The 17651-nt window shown below is 44.1% G+C and overlaps 1 protein-coding gene across 3 annotated transcripts; it reads right to left on the bottom strand.

The window, feature by feature from the left end:
* Positions 1-1979: 1979 nt before the first annotated feature.
* On the bottom strand, positions 1980-14615 carry LOC125718370 (ral guanine nucleotide dissociation stimulator-like 1). 3 transcript variants are annotated; one of them, XM_048992190.1, is made up of 17 exons: positions 14325-14615; positions 11673-11962; positions 11194-11238; positions 10901-11094; positions 9640-9773; positions 9197-9436; positions 9010-9113; positions 8763-8847; positions 6796-6867; positions 6102-6188; positions 5392-5424; positions 5078-5202; positions 4598-4687; positions 4327-4450; positions 3658-3945; positions 2931-3045; positions 1980-2780 (listed from the first exon to the last, which is right to left on the bottom strand). In XM_048992190.1, exons 1-17 carry the CDS (start codon positions 14346-14348, stop codon positions 2599-2601), a joined length of 2232 nt encoding a protein of 743 aa, XP_048848147.1. In that variant the 5' UTR covers positions 14349-14615; the 3' UTR covers positions 1980-2598. The 3 variants fall into 3 exon arrangements, with proteins under 3 accessions (XP_048848147.1, XP_048848149.1, XP_048848148.1); XM_048992192.1 differs by having other exon boundaries at positions 1980-2700; XM_048992191.1 differs by having other exon boundaries at positions 10913-11094.
* Positions 14616-17651: the final 3036 nt, after the last annotated feature.

Here is a 17651-nt window from a genome sequence, read left to right as displayed (position 1 = left end):
GCCTAGTCTTTCTGACAGGTGGCAGCTACTTCTAATGATAAACCATTCAATAAACTGCCAGATGATCGTCATTGTTGCATTCCAAATACGATGTAGGCCTAGTCTTTTAGTGAAAGAATCCGTACTGCTACCTGATGGACACGCAGAGGATGAATGTTTACATTTATCATGTTGGCTTGGCACCTTGCTCATTAAAACTGCCGCGAAAAAAAAACTTAAACCGTAATATGTCTGCTAATGAGTCAGCAGAGCTTCACTGCCATCTACTGGTTAAGTAGAAAGTTGCATTTTTTTCAGAATAAAGATAAACATCGATGTGAGAAAGTTTGAATTTTTGTGCTTTTGTAATGTTTTTCGCCCCTTCAACAATGACTAAAGATATAATTTATTTGGTTGTTTATTGTTTTGGTGCATGTTTAACAGGTCGTGAATGTGACTTTATTAGTCGGCCTAATTACTACGTTTATGGTGTCTTACCTCAGACCGCTGGGGAGACCGAATCCATCCCGCCTGGATCCTCTCTGTGTTTCTGTACAAACGTTTCTTAACTTACTAAATCTTAAATCACCATTAAAGTATTTTCCACTAACTCCCGAGATTAATACGACAGGAGCCCTGAAGACGTCACGTAGATTTTCGCCATAAAGGCAGGATCGCCAGCTCTCGCGCGTCGGGCGTGACACTCACGCGCACGTACTATCTTACGGCAAATTTGCAGTATTCCGTTATAAACCTAAAATAACTACATCAGCAGCATCGGGGTAGTTTACAAGCACTATTTACAAGGTAACCGGGAGGCCTATTATAAGGAGAGGCATTACTAAGCCGCTCAAAAGAATAGAACCTTTCAGCCTTATGTGTTTGATACCTTAAGAAACTGAACAAGACATGTAGGATAACTAACCTTTCCACTGAACTATGTAGCTTAATGGCTCGCTCTTCTGAAAGCTCAGTAGACATGAGAGAAATTCATGCTCTTCTAGATTTCTGTAAGACTTCTGAAAGCCGTTGAAGCCTGACTTCTTTTGAGGATCTTCTGATGGCATGTCTATTGAACTCCTGCATATATCAGCCTGTTTCAGACATCCTCATAGAAAGGGAGAAATCATGCAGTTTATTTTCCTTACACTCACAAATAATCTGTGATTTGATCACAAACTGTCTTCTGAATATATTGAATCTTATTTTATTCACAAATTGTTTTGAATTGCAATCAACACCTCTTTTACGGACCTTTCCTCCAAGTGAATACAGCCAGCTGTCAATTTGCACCATGATAATGTGCAATGATGAGCAATCCTCAGATGACATTTTTGTGTGTAGGTGATGTGTAGCTCCTACCATCTTACAGATCTTTGTGTATTTTCTAGTGAAATTAATTGATGTGAAAATGAATGTCTATTATCTACTAGTCTTTCAGCCTTTCTGATTAAACTGTCTGCGTAACATATTTGTAATGCCCTTTGTGGAAAAATAGCTGTAAATGAATTAACACAGTTAGCAGTTAAGTCTACTTTCCCAAACTCACATAAGGCCAATAAGGCATGATTACGAAATACATGTTCCACTTCAGTAAACAAAGACTCTTAGTTATTGAAGGTTTTGAGGCTGACAAAGGTAATTCTACCAATTTCCACCAAAAAAAACTGAGTAACAAAATCAGTATTTCACAAGCCACTCCTAGGACCAATGATGAAATGCAAGAGAGCATTGTACATCAATGGCAGTATTATCCAAGCTGAAAGTATTCTTATTGTTGGGGCTGTAATTTGACGCTGGACGTGACACTACTACTCGAAAACAATCTCCCCTGCCTCGTTGGAATGTCATTCGGCCTGTTTGACAGGACTTGTCCTTCTCTAAGTGAGCCTGCCACATTGTCCCTAATTGACCGATATGTCATTTAACAGTTGGGCTGTGGTGAGCATACAGAAATCCCAGCTGGTATGACAAGCCGGCAAGCAACAGTAATGCCAATATGTTAACAGATTTCTTTATAACCCAAACAACAACACAGTCTGTAGTGTATGACATAAATACAACTTACCATACGGTTGTGTTTACATAGCATCGCATGAGCTTATATTTCATTTACAAAGCTTCTGACAGAAAGTAATTGTTCCCTAAAGAAAACATAACATTATATATAACAACAAAAGTGTATTTTGGGAAGTTCATGTCTAATAAACCTAAATCCCAAAAGTATTTCAAGAATTTTTAAGCTTCAATTGCTAGACTGTATCCAAGTCAATTCTGGTTTGATTATTCACTGTGGCAAAGTCCATAATACAAATCCAACAGTTGTTGCTTTTCATAAAGTGCTTCTTTGTATTCCATTCCTTCTCACTTCTAATTTCATGGCTAATTCATGCCTAACTAGAGGAGAAGTCACACTGTATCCATATTTCAGGTGATGTCACTCCATAGCTTACTGGGTGTTGCAGATCTTCACTACAAAACTAGTTTGCATTTCAACTCACTCTTAAAAAAAATATATATATTCTTGTTTGGTCAGTTTTGTTTGGTAGTGTTATATCTCCATATAAATAAAGTTAATATAAATAAAGGAGTGTCTTTTGTGGCAGGGCAGGCCCCAGATCAGTTCCCAAGTGCTCCTGGTGCAGTAGCAGAGCCCTGGCTTCCTCTCAGTAAGCGAAAACTCCGCGATGATCCCAAGGGTCTCTTCTTCTGGCAGCTTCGCTGTTGCCGCAAAATGAAGTCATAATTGGCAGAAGTAGACATGGCGTAGAACACATTGGCCTTGTCTGGAATCAGAAGCTCTTTGTGGGACGGGGGACACAACAAAAGATTAGCAAATCCTGGTATTTGCACTGATATTTGTGCACCAAAATATAATCATTACCTCCCATTGTGTTCTGTCCTGAATATGGTGGTGTTGGTCAACTCTTGTACAGCATCACAAGGCTCACCTTTGTCCTGCGGCAGGACCTGGCTGAGCGTGAATTCGCAGCAACTGATGCCTTCCAGGTGGTGCTTTTCCAGGGCTCTCTGGATCACCTGTGCCGTCTTGTCCTGACTGGTCAGCTGTGAGAGGAGCAAAGGGTCTAAGCAGGCCAGCAGGTGGCGAAGGAGCTGGACTTGCTCTTTAAAATGCTACACTTATCTATTATCAGGAGCAGTAGAAGTAGGTCTGAGTGAAAATTTAAAACATGCTGTGTTGCCTCGCCGGTAATAGAGTTAACGATCTTTATCAAAAGCCACGTAAATCTAAACTGGCATGGCTATCATGGCAAATTTCAGAGGCAGGCAATTCCACAGCTGACTGGCAGATAGGATGGACCTTTGTTTTTCAGCAAGACGGGGAAGCTAATGACCTTTCAATCTAATGATATGGCCCGTCCAGTCTCCAGGCTTCAACCCATAGAAATCGAAAGGGACAAACTGAAGAGAAGAGTCAGAGAAAACAACCCCCAATAGGGTCATCCTCCAGTGTATGCCCCCTCCCCCATGGCGCTGGACCGGCTGCAGTGTCCTATGTAATCAGTGATGATTGGCCAATCATTGGTTGTGTCCACTGACTCTTCGTGAGCCAACAGTGAGGAAACCATGGTTACTACCAGCATGCGGGGTGCTGATCAACCCCCTACTGGTGTGGGGTGGTTTGGTGTACAGTGGTCCGTCATGTCAGTCACTCACCAGGATGCTTTTGTACATTATGCTGTTGCTGCTGTTCTCCACCCTGACCCTGACGATACAGGAGTCGTCCACCTGCCGATTGTAGACGGGCAGCGAAACCATGGAGACCGAGCGCCTGTGCTGGGAGGTGTGGCCGGGCTTGCGTCTGGCCGCCAAAGCACAGGGGGTCAGCACCAGCAGGTCCGGCTGAGAGCCGAAGCAGGACGCCGGCTGAGGAGTCGGCTCACATGGGGTGATGGGGGCCGACTGGAAGAGTTCAGCCATGTCCTGACAGGAGCTGGAGAGACCCTGAGGGCAATTTGAGAGTGAGAACCTAGGAAAATGAACACTCCTCTAAACAGCACTCCGGTGTGATCTCTAGAACTTTTCAGCTTATTTCCATAAAGAATAAACATCTAGATCCAGGAGAAGACCTCAACCTTCAAAGCTTAGCATGAACTTGCAATTCTCAAGAGGTCATTAGCCACTCATATGAAATGAATTTACGCCATGCGAGTGCACTAATTAGAAAATATGCTTTAAATTGACAAACCACAAATGACTTGTGTTAAAGGCTTAAAACGTGATCTACGAACCCGCAAACAACAACAAACCAAAATTAGCTCATAGAATATGGTTCTTAGACAGAAAGCCTTCGGAAGGAAGTGCTGGGTTTCTGAGGAACTGCACCTCCAGTTGGCACAGTGAGGAGGGGTTGCAGTCGTCCGCTTCACTGCTGAAGGACCCCGATGAGGAGCTGCTCATCTGATCAGCCACGATCTTCTGAGAGGAGCCCTCGCTCATGGAGAGCAGTCTGCATGGGCACACGCGGGTGTGTAAACACGCAGTGTTGTGCACACAAACAGGTAGCAGGTACCAGGCACTCGCACGCCAGTGTCATGCTCCAACGGAGGGTGGTGGGGCAGCTGTGGTGCTTAGATGTCAGCGGAGGGGGACTTACGAGGACAGCTTCTTCAGGCGGGATCCCCAGGTACTGGGGGACTCAGGACAGGAATCCAGGGGGGGCTCTAGATCCCGAGACAACTCATAGCTGTCGGATGACACAGGACTACAGATCACCACACAGACAGGCTTACAGAATTCACTCATCTCAAAAAAAACGTCACACATCCAAGATGGCCACGCAAATTATTGGCGAAAACTTCAGAAACATCTCGTCACAAAAACGCAGTGTGGATTTTTGTTGGCCTTTCCATTATGTAACAGATCCTGTGTAGCTGATGGCCTTATCTTAAAGGGCCTACAGTATTACACTTCATACAGCTAGATGTTGACTCAAGCATTTCCCGCAAGACTCCTCGTTCAAGGTCACAAAGATTGCCTGAAAGGCCCCCCCGTATTCATCCTGGCCCTTAACCACCATCTGTGGTGTTGCTTTTACCAGTTTTGTCCATCAGCACCGAGTAGAAATATTCCTCACCTCTCCTGGTCAGTCAGCAGTTTCTGATCCTGAGATAGCCAGAGGGCGATCTGGGGGTGGTACGGAAGTAGATACTGGCCACAGGAAGTTTGGAGCTGACGAATCTGGGAGAGAATCTCAAACTCCTAGGGAGGGGGCAGACGGGGGGGTGATGTAACAAACACTCTGCCCCAGACTGCAGGCCCTCAGCTAACTGCCTCTTGTACATAATCTTGACATTCCGATGAGGCTTTTTTGAGACACCCAGACCTTCCACCACCACCAAACCTTTCCGACGCCCCTTTGTGGATGCGCACATCTATGAAATAACTCACCTTTCTCCGCTTCTCAAAGTTAATCAGGCCTCCCTATGGAGAGAAGAAGAGAGGGATCAATCACTTCAATAAACAGCCAGCTCACCAGTCAGTCTTTGCATACAGCTCTGGAAAAAATTACGAGTCCACTCTATATGTTTTTAAAAAAAAAATCTACATTTTTTAGATTCTGGCGCTGCTGGCAGAAAGCTACTCTGTGAGGCAGGCTGCTTCCAGGCTCAATATTTCTAAGACAGCAGTACACAGGACAAGGTGAAGCAGGAGACACTGGGACCATAAACCAGTCAGGAAAAGGGCGGAAGCAACATTCTAATGCCAGAGATGACTGTCAACTTATCCGACAGTTTCACATGTATCGTAGGATGACATCAAGTGACCTTCAGCAGGAATGGGAAACATTAAGTGCAGGTGTGAAGTGAACTGCTAGGACAGATTGTATCAGGCTCCTAGAAGCAGGACTGAAGTCCCATAAAGCAAGGAGGACCTTCATTAATGAGAAACAGAGAAGAGTCAGGCTGCAGTTTGCAATATATATATATATTATTCACAGACATACACGTATAAATCAAGAAATGAGAGAAACAAAGAATGTTGCTGTGATCTCTCAATTTTTTCCAGAGCTGTACATTGAGGTGACCCAGGGTATGGATTAGGTCTGTAGTGCTTGGTTTACTCAGAGTGACAGTCAGTTTGCCCGTCAGTTAACTCACCTCCACTGTGTCTGGCAGTGCAGTATCCAGCATGGTAAGCACAGTCAGGTAGGTGCCCAGATAAGGTACACTGCCCCCAGTGGCGCTCTGCAGAGCACATAGTGATCACATGACAGTCACTGAAGTGCCCTGACATCACTGGTTAGAGCACAGAAAGGGCCGATCGTTTCGGCCATGCCTGAAAGCTTAAGCACAGAGGACATCCTGGGCAGGGACAGACTCAGTCATTCTGCTCACCTCTGCGTTACTCCCACTTAATACTACAGAAAAGGAATCCCCCCCCGCCTGACGGCTGACCCTGGAGGGTGGTCACTGTCTTTCCCGCTTTGGGAGGGATGGCTGCCATGTATGACCTAATAGTCGTTTAAACTGAGAGCTCCTTAAATAGCACAAAGTTAGAAGATCCCAAATGCTGCATGTGACTGCATATGACTCTCTGTAAGACACAGTGGACAGTCAGTGGGAAATGATGCGTGGGCAGTGTGACGACCTCCTTCCTCCTTTTCTGCAGGGCCACACTGCAGCCAGGTCCGCAAACCTGCTTTCCGCCTTGCTACTTCCTCAAAAACAGGCTGTAATTGGCTCATTTACTCAGCGCGCTGATGTTATCGCAGGGGTCAGTAGTGGTCTCTCTGACTCCTGAGCACACACATCAGCACTCAATTGCACTTTCACAGCCAAACGGATGCATTACCATCTGCTTGGACAGGAGGCGGCGCTTAGATGACTTGGGGGAGGAATTCTGTGCATCTGATTTCGTCCCGTCCTGATTCGAGAAGAAAGAACAATAATTTGTCTTTTAAATGTCTGAAAAAAACAACTTCACACATAACAGCATTTGCTTTGAAAAAGGGCCCCGTTGCAAGGAACCATAGAAAGAGGTCCCAGTCTCAGTCAAATAGCATTTCCCAGTATCAGTCACAAAGCATTCCCCAGTCTTAGTCACAAAGCATTCCCCAGTCACAGTCACATTGCATTTCCCAGTCACAGCCCCAGTCACCTTCACAGCAAACAGTTCAAGCCCAAATCCACAGCACTGTGGTTATTAACCTCAAATAAGTAACCTGCAATAAATAGTCGACTGAGAGGAAAAAGTGTGTCACTATAAGTCTCCTGAAGTAAGGTCATATGCCAAGAAAAAAGTGCTGAAAACTGGTGGTTAATTTCTCGCTATCAGCAGGTGCACTAACGCAGATAAAGCCCTCATTTGTTGAGCTCGCAAGTCCAGCAAAGCAGGCTGAGGGTACAGCTGAGGGTACGGGCAAGGTGAACGTGGAACCCGAACCCGGGGAGCGTAGCTGGTTGGCCTCCGAGACTCGCGAAATGCCTTACAATGACGCCATTGTACATTGTGGGAAACAAAGAGTCAACTTCCGAGAGCAAACAAACTTCTCTCAGCATGAAGTCTGATATGAGTCCATGCTGAATACACTGGGGCAAATTCTCTCTAACAGTAAAGTGGAAGATGGTTCACTTAACTTAACTTAATCTACTTTTATGTGCTTTGTTCGTTTTACACTTCAGATATTTTTCCACAGCTGGATTTTTCACTCAGCCGGATCAGGTAACCACCTTCCCAAAAGACAACAGACCTTCTCTTGGGATTTGAACCTACAACCTGTTGGATCGCAAGCATGGTGTTTCAGTCCCTGTGCTTCTCTTATGTGATGTGTTACAGTTATTAGAAGCTTGAGATTTCATAACTCTTGGAAAACCACTCAGTGTCGCGCACTGGACAGGATTCTGAGAACAATAAAGCCAGATTACAATACCTTCGTTATTCTCAGATTTTTTTTTCTTGCCAGTGAAACTCCATACTATAAAAACAGGCACTTCCACCAGGTAAGCAGCCTCCTTCTGACCACCTCACTGCTCGTAGGACATGCCTCTGGACCGTCACATTCCTCTGACGCAAAAGCTAAAGCTATTGGACCGACCACCTTGCCTATGAGAACATTGCTATTCAAATATGGAAGAATGTGTGTGTGTGTGTGTGTGTGTGTGTGTGTGTGTGTGCGTGGTAATGTATATGTTACACTGTGGGGACCAGATTTCCCCAAAATGTGATAAAAACTTGTTATTTTTACCTTGTGGGGATATTTTTTCAGTCTCCACAGGGGGAAACTCAATTTTATATATAAAAATAAATAAACTGTGAGTGCAATAAAAAAAAACTAAAAATGTCAAAGTTTTTCTATTTTGTTTGGTTAGGGATGGGTAGGGTTAGGGTTGTCATTGTTGGGATTTGGGTTTTTCCCATACAAATGAATGGAGGATCCCAACAAAGATATGAATACCTGGACAGTGTGTGCATATGTGTGCCTGTATGCGGTTTATGTATGCAAAAATAATTTCTGCATTCTGAATGTTTGCAGTGGCCGGTGAGGTTACAAAGGTGAAGTACGGTTTGAACATTCGACTTCACCTGCAGCTGTTATACTCTAGGAAAAACACAGTGTTTCACCCAAACCCAGACGACCCTGTGTATCACTAGATCAGCATATTCTTTATATGAGAGTCTTCTTAGTGTTTTTGTCCTCTTAGACTTTCATTCCATCTCAATGTTAGCAGCCACTGCTATCCAGCAGCCACACCGTATGACCCGCTGCGGCCGGGTCAGTGCGCAGAGTGCGGTCTGCTGCTCAGGAAAGAGTCTCTGACCTCCTCAATGATCTCCCCATTGCCAAGGACACAGTTCTCGTCAGGGAACATCTCGCACAGGTTTTCAAAAGTGGTCACGTTCTCCCTGCATGAACATAACAGAAGTTTCAATCATCTTCCCCTTCCAGAGATCTTCATTTTTGAATGCCTTACTCTAAAATTTCGACTGGTCTGCTTTGATGCTATTTTCCTGCAGGTCTTCTGGTAGCAGATCACGATGAGCTTGTGTCAACCGAGACGCACCTACCTGCTGACAGCCGCCCATGTTTTTTTCAGCCTGTAGATGGCGTTGGACTGCAGAGCAGAAAGGATGGCCCTCAGGGAGGAGAAGTTTTTCAGCTGTCGACATTCCTAAGGTCACGCGGTGGGGACTTGTGTTAGGTCGTGGATGGCAGAGTTACGTGTTTTTAGCAACGAACCAATCCTATGCCTACCTGAGCTATCCGAATCCACTTCTCAACGATGCGGGCCCTCTGGATGGGGCCTGGAGCTGGGACCCGGTTTCCAGGGGAATTCGTTGCTGGGCAACAAAGCAATGACGTAATGACTCGGTTGGTGACGGCGTTGAACTGGGCGATGGTCGCTCGGATGGTCCGGCACAGATTGTCCTTCTTGTCACGCTGGGACCAGATGCAGCCCAGGCACTGGAATGGGCTGACCTTCACGAATAGTTCCTGCAAGGAAGAGGAGATAAAAAGGTCTGTGTTTGGGTACGTAAAAGGGCATCACCGCAGCTGGTGCATTGGTTGAGTATCTGTGTTTGTGACCTTGCAAACCACAGTTGTATAGCTGGGTGAAGTGCAATACAATGAGCCTTACAGGATGTCCTGCACGAGCCAGCAGCTATGCAAATAAACTGCTTTGCAGTTTCACTTACAGCGTCCAGCCGTGTGAGCTGCTCCGCAACGCCCCCTACAGGGAAGTCCAGGAAGGCCCCCAGGTCTTCGCACTCGGGGCTTTTGTCTCCCACAACTTCATCCTCCAGGTTCTCCTGCTCTGGCAGCAAAGTCCCTTGGGTAGAGGGACAGGCAATATTGCAAGGCTCCCAACATAAAAGTACTGATTTAACGCTACTAATTTGATCTAACCAGAAATGAATACTGCATAAATCAAATGTCATGAAGAAAATAGCATTTTTATACTCATGTAGCACCCAGTGACTGCATATGCGACAGCATCAACTCGGCAAACAGGTACCAGCTGCACATCTGGGTTTGGACTTTTCCCTGTCCAGCACTTATCTGATCCAGAATTTACTCATGCGTTTTCGATCTTTGTCTTACTGCCTCTTACAAACACGCGCTGTGCAGTAACCCGTACAACATTTGAGTACAGGACCGATGTCCAGGTCGAGATGTTGCGCAGCATCTCTGCCTTCTAACTGTATTATAAGACCTTTACTCTGCTGTTTGGCTTTTGCCGTACATAAACCACTTCATATTTCCTCTTTTGCCCCATCCATTTATAGAACATTTACTCCAAAGGTGCTTCGGACAGGCTTTGGGTCAGGGTTCTCGTTCTTGTAAGTCAGCAGGGTTTTCCGGTTTCCTGCTCTTGCCATTTTTTCCATTTCTGTCCAGCATCTCCCTGACCTCGGCGCAGCTCAGAGCAACATGCAAAACACTGAATCATCGTCCTACTGACTTTTCTGGCCAGTTTTACACCTTGTTGATGGAAATACCTCAGCAGAACATCCAATCCTGGTTCGTCTGTCCCAAACTCCCAAATTAACATAATATTTTTCTACAAATTCAAATCTCACGGTCAGCACAGTGATCCCACCCTTGGGCGAGACCTTTGACCCCCAACACTGGCTGATCCTACTTTCTCAAATATGTATTTCGTTTTCAATAAAACCACAGGCTAATTAATAAATAATGATCACTTTGTTAAAATGTGCCTTTCAGGAGACTCAAGGTCACCTCACAAGGAATAAAAATAACAAAATAGCACCAGGAAAATCAGACATGCCAAGGCAGTACGGCATAAACTTTCAGGCACGAAAATGGCAGCCTAGAAAGATGCGCTTTAGCGGTTTGTGTTATAAAGTCCAGTTGAAGGATTTTAACGGGAAGGAGAATTACAGAGTTTAAAACTGTTCTGAAATACTGAAGAGTAGAAAGGGTGCTCTGAGGTACCTTCTGAGGTACCTTCTGAGGTACTTTCACGCAGGAACTTCTTCAGCAGGTTGTCAGCATCGGCTGCTAGGTGCTGGAAGGGAAGGAGGGGGCGGAGGTACGAGGACAGGAGCTGTAGGGTGGAGTGCCGGGGGGGCTCCCAGAGGTCATCTGTGTACTCCTGCAGCCAGGTGTGAATCAGGGGCCCCAACAGACTGAGGGCCATAGAGGAGAAAGTGGCAAAATTCAAGTCCTAGATATTTACATGTAGAGCAAAGGCAGAGCTACGGAGGTGTAGCTAAAGGACGTCCCACCTGTGCTGCTTATCGCTGCTGTTAGCGTCGGCCCCCACGTCGGCCCTGAACGAGCAAAGATATCCACTCAATTTCCTCAAAAATTCAGACACACATCACACTACAGGGGGCGCTGTTATTTGGGGTGATAAGGCAGTCTTGGGGTCTGATCCTGGTGTTTAAAGGTCACCAGGGACCAGGGATCATTTTCCTAATATGAAATTAGTCCACAAAGCTATTTTCTCCATTATATATATATTGAGAAAATTCATTCAGTATTGCAAGCAAGCTTCTTATAATGCAGGAAATGCAACAATGTCATTTGGAAATCTACTGTTAAAAAAAGAGAGTAGGGAGAGACGGAACAGTGTGAAACTCGAACATATACTTTATAAAATAAGTTCAAGAAACTAATTAGACACCAAAAAAGAAAAACACAACACTATATGAATGAAAATGGCGTCAGTCACTCCCTGAGTTCCTGAGGAGTCCCCACGCACCTCTGGAAGAGGAGCTTGATGAGCCTCTCAGGGTCGGCGAAAGCGCGATACATGGAGAAGAATATGGGCACAAAATCCGGGTCCTGCGGGGGGGGATCGAACAGCTGCGTCACCAGGCCCTCCAACCTGGCAGCCTTGACCCGCCGCACTTTGCAGGTGCGGTACTGGACAAAGCTTGCTGACGGCTGGTCCTCGGCAGCATTAGGGGGCGGGGCCACAGCTTCTCTGCGCAGGGTCACCCCGTACACAATCCCATGCTCCACTTCTTCCCCCCACTCCTGCACTGGGTCCTAACAAGACGCAGAAACACTTACTGACAAACAGGTCAGATGGGGCTGCCCCTAAGGGTGCCTGATCAAAAAACTTAGACAAAATTGAGGATTTTTTCTAGACCAACTAGTAGAGGAACAATCTCTTTAGTAGATCAATATAGTAATCTGTGTCTTTTAAGTTCTCATTCACACCGTTACCCCAGTGGTTACACATTTAATTATAATATAATGGATTTTCTTGAAGGCCATCCTCATGAGTGCCTGCCTATGCCAGTCTGACCCTTCTACTCTGAAATAGAGTCCCCTTTGTTTTTGAAAACATCATTCAAGTCAACACATGTCGATACAGCACACAGTCGCTGACACAGACAGAAGAAGCACGGAGCAAAGGCATTAAAAACCATTAAAAAAGGCCTTTGTGAAGTGACATCATCCCTCAAATGGGCATGTTTGCAACGCCACAAATAGTATAGGGCTGTGCTAAACCCCCAGGTAAGGCTTGTTTGGGACAGGCAAAGCCCCTACTGGGCAGAAAAACACGCAGGAACTAGTAGAAATGTGGTTTTATAAAGTCAAACATTTGGATCTGATTTTCAGCTCAAGACGAGAGCACATACAAACCAAGTGAAAAACGTTACGCTCCAAGCGTCAGTAATCTGCACCACTCCGCTCCCAAGTAATTATTTAACCTTATAAATGTCCAGGTTCTAGGTACAGTTCCTGACATTAATCTGCACAGAGAAACAACTACAATAAACTGAAAAGTGAATCATCATAATTATTGGTACTTAAACTGATTTTGCCACAGGGTATCCGGTAGACAGTAGCTGTTTTACTGAGTATTAAGCATATGTAGTGCTGGATAGGACCCTCTTTTGTTCCTGTAACCACTTTAAGGATAAACAAGTTCTGATTTCAGGGGAGCCCTTTTGTCCATTTTTGCTTCCCGTTTTACTGTTCTGTGCCCGGTGTTTCTCAGAACCTTCTTAACGCTATGTCGTTCGTAAGATCTGTGTTAAAACATAAAACTTAAGAGCGACGTAGTGTTCATAAGGTTTCGAGAGGCGGGGCCCTATCCATTTACCTCAGACCTCGCTCATTAGCAAGGTGTTTTATTTCAAGTAACTGCCATCGACTGTTTTGTTTGCTTTATACACCGATCTCTGTAAACTGCAGACACTGCAGCGCATGAAAATCCCACGAGGGAGGCTGTTTCTGAGACAACGGAACGGCTATATTTGATACAATCCTACCACATATAAAGCCACTTATATCACACGTTTTAGCCGCTCCAATGCTCAGCAGCACAGTCGAGTGACCGACCCGACCCCGTCTGCACGCTTTATATGCAGATACAGTCACATGATTCACTGTTTCTAGGAGCGGGCTGTACATTATGCAGCGGTAATGTAACATTTTGACATGTAAACGATTTTAAAAAGTAGCAGAACATGAGTAAAAACAAACACAACAGTAACACTTATACATACTTCCACTGGCGACAAATGTTATCAAGTAAATTTTACAATTAACAACAACTGGTATGTATCAGAGCTCAGCGTTTGTCATTTTATAGGCTGAGTTCACAAAAAGCCTGTGTTTAGGCTAGTGCAGACTTAACACTCAGTCCTGTGAGTGACTTAGGAAAAAAAGTGTTCATAATAAGGATTTATGATATAGGAATATAAGAAGTGCTCTCATTGTTCCAGCTGTCCCAGCTTTGCATAACCTGGCAGCGGGTATGGTAAGGATTTACGATCTACAAATGAAATGGCAATGACAGCCTAAGGCGTACTGTCGGAACACGGAGAGGCCACTATTAAGGCGCCTGTTATTTTCGCGGAGCATGTGACATTGCTGCTATGATCCCATGCAGCACTGCGCTGTTCTCCGAAGGTGCAGTCCTGGAATAAGAAAGGCTTCGGGCTCAAAGCTAGCTGATGCAATTTCAGATAAATGGAATTGCTCTCATTAATACAGCAAGCCACGACAATCAGCCCTGGCAGCCAGCTGATCGCTGCAAAAAAAAGTGGACTTTTGCGAAAGAAAGTGCACGCGCTGAAACTTGACGTCTACAGCATATGGACGCTACAGGATTCTTTCTGACGTACACTACGATACTTTGCTATATCTCTATGCCCACCGAACCAAAGTCCACGATTCTCTGGGAATGACTGAAATAAGTGTCTTGAATGAAATGCTAAGTCCTCTTTGTGTTTTTACATTATCGCAAGCAATACAATGACCCGAATTTTCTCATCGCAAATTCGTCACACTCAGCGAACATTATGTATAAATGACAGATATAATGTACTGCAGTCTTCATAAGTAGCCTAAGCATTTCCATAAACAGACAAGTAAAGAAACTTAAGACTATTACCATCGTCAATTCATATTTTCCCATCTTCTATAGATTCCGGTACGTTGACTGAATGAATGTTACGGTTCAAGTCCAAAAATCCAAATTCTAAATCCAAAATCAGCGATATAAACGCAAACAACTTTTTATTAATGTCATTTGAAGTATATGCCCGTGTAAATTGTTGCACTGGTAGAGTCTTTTTTCCAGCTGTCCGAAAATAAAACAAAACAGATCTCCTGGCCAAAATGATATGTCGCGATTTCTCTCTGAGAAGTTTCTATCTCGGCGCAGGAGCCCCCTCCGTCTCACTGTCGGCTCTGCTTGTGGTTGCAGCCCTTTCGATGAATAAGACGTCCCATTTCAGCAAGCAGTGGGAGGCGTCAAAAACCAGCCAGTAACATTTGGTCCGATGTAAAATCCTAGAGGATTTGAGAAACTGCTTAAAAGAAAAGCTCCGGAGGATGTTAATATATATATTCTCTGTGTAAGAAAAATATTTCTTTTTGAAAAGTGATGCGAAAAGGTGAATGAGAGAAGATTATGAAATGACATCGCAATTTAGTCCTATTCTCTTGTTAGGAAATGTTTTCCGTAATCATTTTAGATATATGAATATATATTAGATCGTTTTGGATATATTAATGTGGACGGACAATGACATTTACTGCATTGAGCGCTTCTGGTTTTTTGCATTCATCTTGTGGTGTTACAGTATGGGGTGACTTTGTTAACAGATTTTCTGATATAATGAGCAAATACCCAATGGAATGCCACTTGTTGACTTTTTTTTATGACGGAGACACATCAGTGACAGCCTTGGAGCCAGACAAGCCACGTGACGAGCCGCCTCTGCTTGTTACACCAGCGTCATACGAAAGACACGCGCTCATCTGTGTGACTGCAATGCTGCAGCCATGATAGTGATTATTATAAACCTGGAATTTTATGAAACTGTTGCTTTTCCTAGAGAACTACAAACATTTAGACTTTCCTTCTGGAGTTCGTTAACGATCCCCTGTTAATTTGAATTATCTAAAGCTGCAGCATTCAGTATAGGAAGATCCATCGCATTAACTCCGTTACATGCAGACCGCTATCACGTATGGAACACAACTATGGAAAAAACAAATGAACACTCCATATTTTTTAAAAATCCTGGTTTAATCCTGGATCTGCTGGCAGAAGGCTACTCTGCGCGGCAGGCTGCTTCCAGGCTCAAAATTTCTAAGACAGCAGTAAACAGAACAAGGTGAAGCAGAAGATACTGGGAACGACCATAAACCAGCCAGGAAAAGGGCGGAAGCAACTTTCTAATGCCAGAAATGACCGTCAACTTATCAGACAGTTTAACATGTATCGTAGGATGACATCAAGTGACCTTCAAAAGTTCGTATCAGGCTCCTAGAAGCAGGACAGAAGCTCTTCATTAATGAGAAACAGAGAAGGACCAGGCTGCAATTTGCAAAAAAAAAAAAAAAAGTAATATTTACAGACGCACACCATTATTGCATGTTTCCATACTCAGATTTCCTATATCAATTATAACACTATAATTCTCGCATGGGTTAGCGTTAGGGATAGTGGCAATGACAGCTAGCCCTCACACACATGGACAGACTTCTGGGACATGTCCAATTAATCTGATGAAGTCCAGTTCCTTAATGGTTAAGCTACCAGTTCATGTTCCAGTAATAATTGTGGAACATTATATTACATGCATAACTCTGAATGACCATAAATACTATAGTACACATTTTATTTTCCAGTTTCACGAAGCAGGATTTCTTGCTTAACTGGATAACTGGGATTTAAGGTATCGCATTTTAAATAGATTTTTTCTTCATTCGCTTGCATTTAGCCCAGACTACCTTAAATTTGACAAGTTATTCAGCTAAGCAAGCAATTCTGCTTTCTGAAACAGACCCCAGGTCGGGATTTTACACATACAGTGTAGTAAACAGAATCCAGCATGGATTTATGGTATGGAATCTATCCTGCCATTTATTCGGACTAATCTATGTGACCTATAAATAAAGCAACACATATTAATAACATATTTACTAAAAATGGGAGCCAAGCTTGATACACACAGAGTAGCCAGCGCTGGATTAAGTATGGCTCACGCTGTTTTGAAAAATGGCAAACATTTTTGTGACTATACATTATTAATTAGCTCAAATTCCCCAGATTCAGACAGATGCAAGAATCCAGACTTGTGATTAGTGCCAAAACACAGGTGTGAGTTTTTTTTTTCAAACACTGTGTCGTATTCATGAGACAATTGTGGATTTGTACAATGAAGACTAGCCCATTCTGGTCGGCCACTTTATAATACGCGGAACCCACAATACGCGGAACCCGGAATACAGAAAAGCGTCGAATACTGCCTGCTAGAATCGCGTGCACTGAGCCGTTCATCGGCTCCTTTGACCCGCTCCAGTGATTTGACTAAATTGCCTGCAGGTTATAATCTATAAGATGTGGCTTCAAGAACACAACACACGTTTTCCATAGAAACGTGGCAGGAACGTTCACCCAGAATCAGCAACAGAGCCCAACGAGCAGGGGTGCCGCTAAGGGGGGGAAAGTTGGGACAATTCTAAGGGCCCACGCCCTTTAGGGGCCCCCAGAGATCTGAATGGGTGTGGTAGGGGGGCCCAACCTCATATTTTGTCATAGGGCCCAAAATTGCTAGCGGCGCCCCTGCCAACGAGTACTTAGGTAAAGAAAAAAATTAAAGTATAATGTCATTAACAGACGAGCCGGTCTGAACAGTCGGAAGATTGTTGTGTGAAGAACACAAAGAGGCAGAGTTTGTTACAAACCGGATTCCAAAAAAGTTGGGACACTATACAAATCGTGTAAAATGATACATTTTCTCAGTTTAAACTTTTGTTCCGTGATTTATGTTCTATTCTGAATAACATATTAGAAGTTGGCACCTCCACACCATTGCATTCAGTTTTTATTCACGATTCGTATAGCGTCCCAACTTTTTTGGAATCCGGTTTGTATTTTATGGCAAATGTTTCCACAAATGTCTGTTTTTGAATGTGTTCATGTGAATGACGCTTTTGAAGATAAATTGGGATATTTTGAAAAGTGACTGTTATCCCATCCAGGGAATACAGCAGGCATGTGCTCTGCGCCAAATGGGATCATAACCAGGATAAGTGGTTAGAAGATGGGTGTATGGATGGATGGATGGATGGATGGATAAAGAGTGTCATTTTCATATCGTAAATCAAACATAGCAATTCAGATTCCAAATGCACACCTGTACTGTCACTCTCACTACACAAGAAGACCACAATTCTTATTTTCTCCTCTGTCTGGTCTTGAGTG

The sequence above is a fragment of the Brienomyrus brachyistius genome, chromosome 22 (genome assembly GCF_023856365.1).
Source record: "Brienomyrus brachyistius isolate T26 chromosome 22, BBRACH_0.4, whole genome shotgun sequence".
In the NCBI taxonomy this organism is placed as follows: domain Eukaryota; kingdom Metazoa; phylum Chordata; class Actinopteri; order Osteoglossiformes; family Mormyridae; genus Brienomyrus; species Brienomyrus brachyistius.
This window is presented reverse-complemented; position numbering and strand designations above follow the sequence as displayed.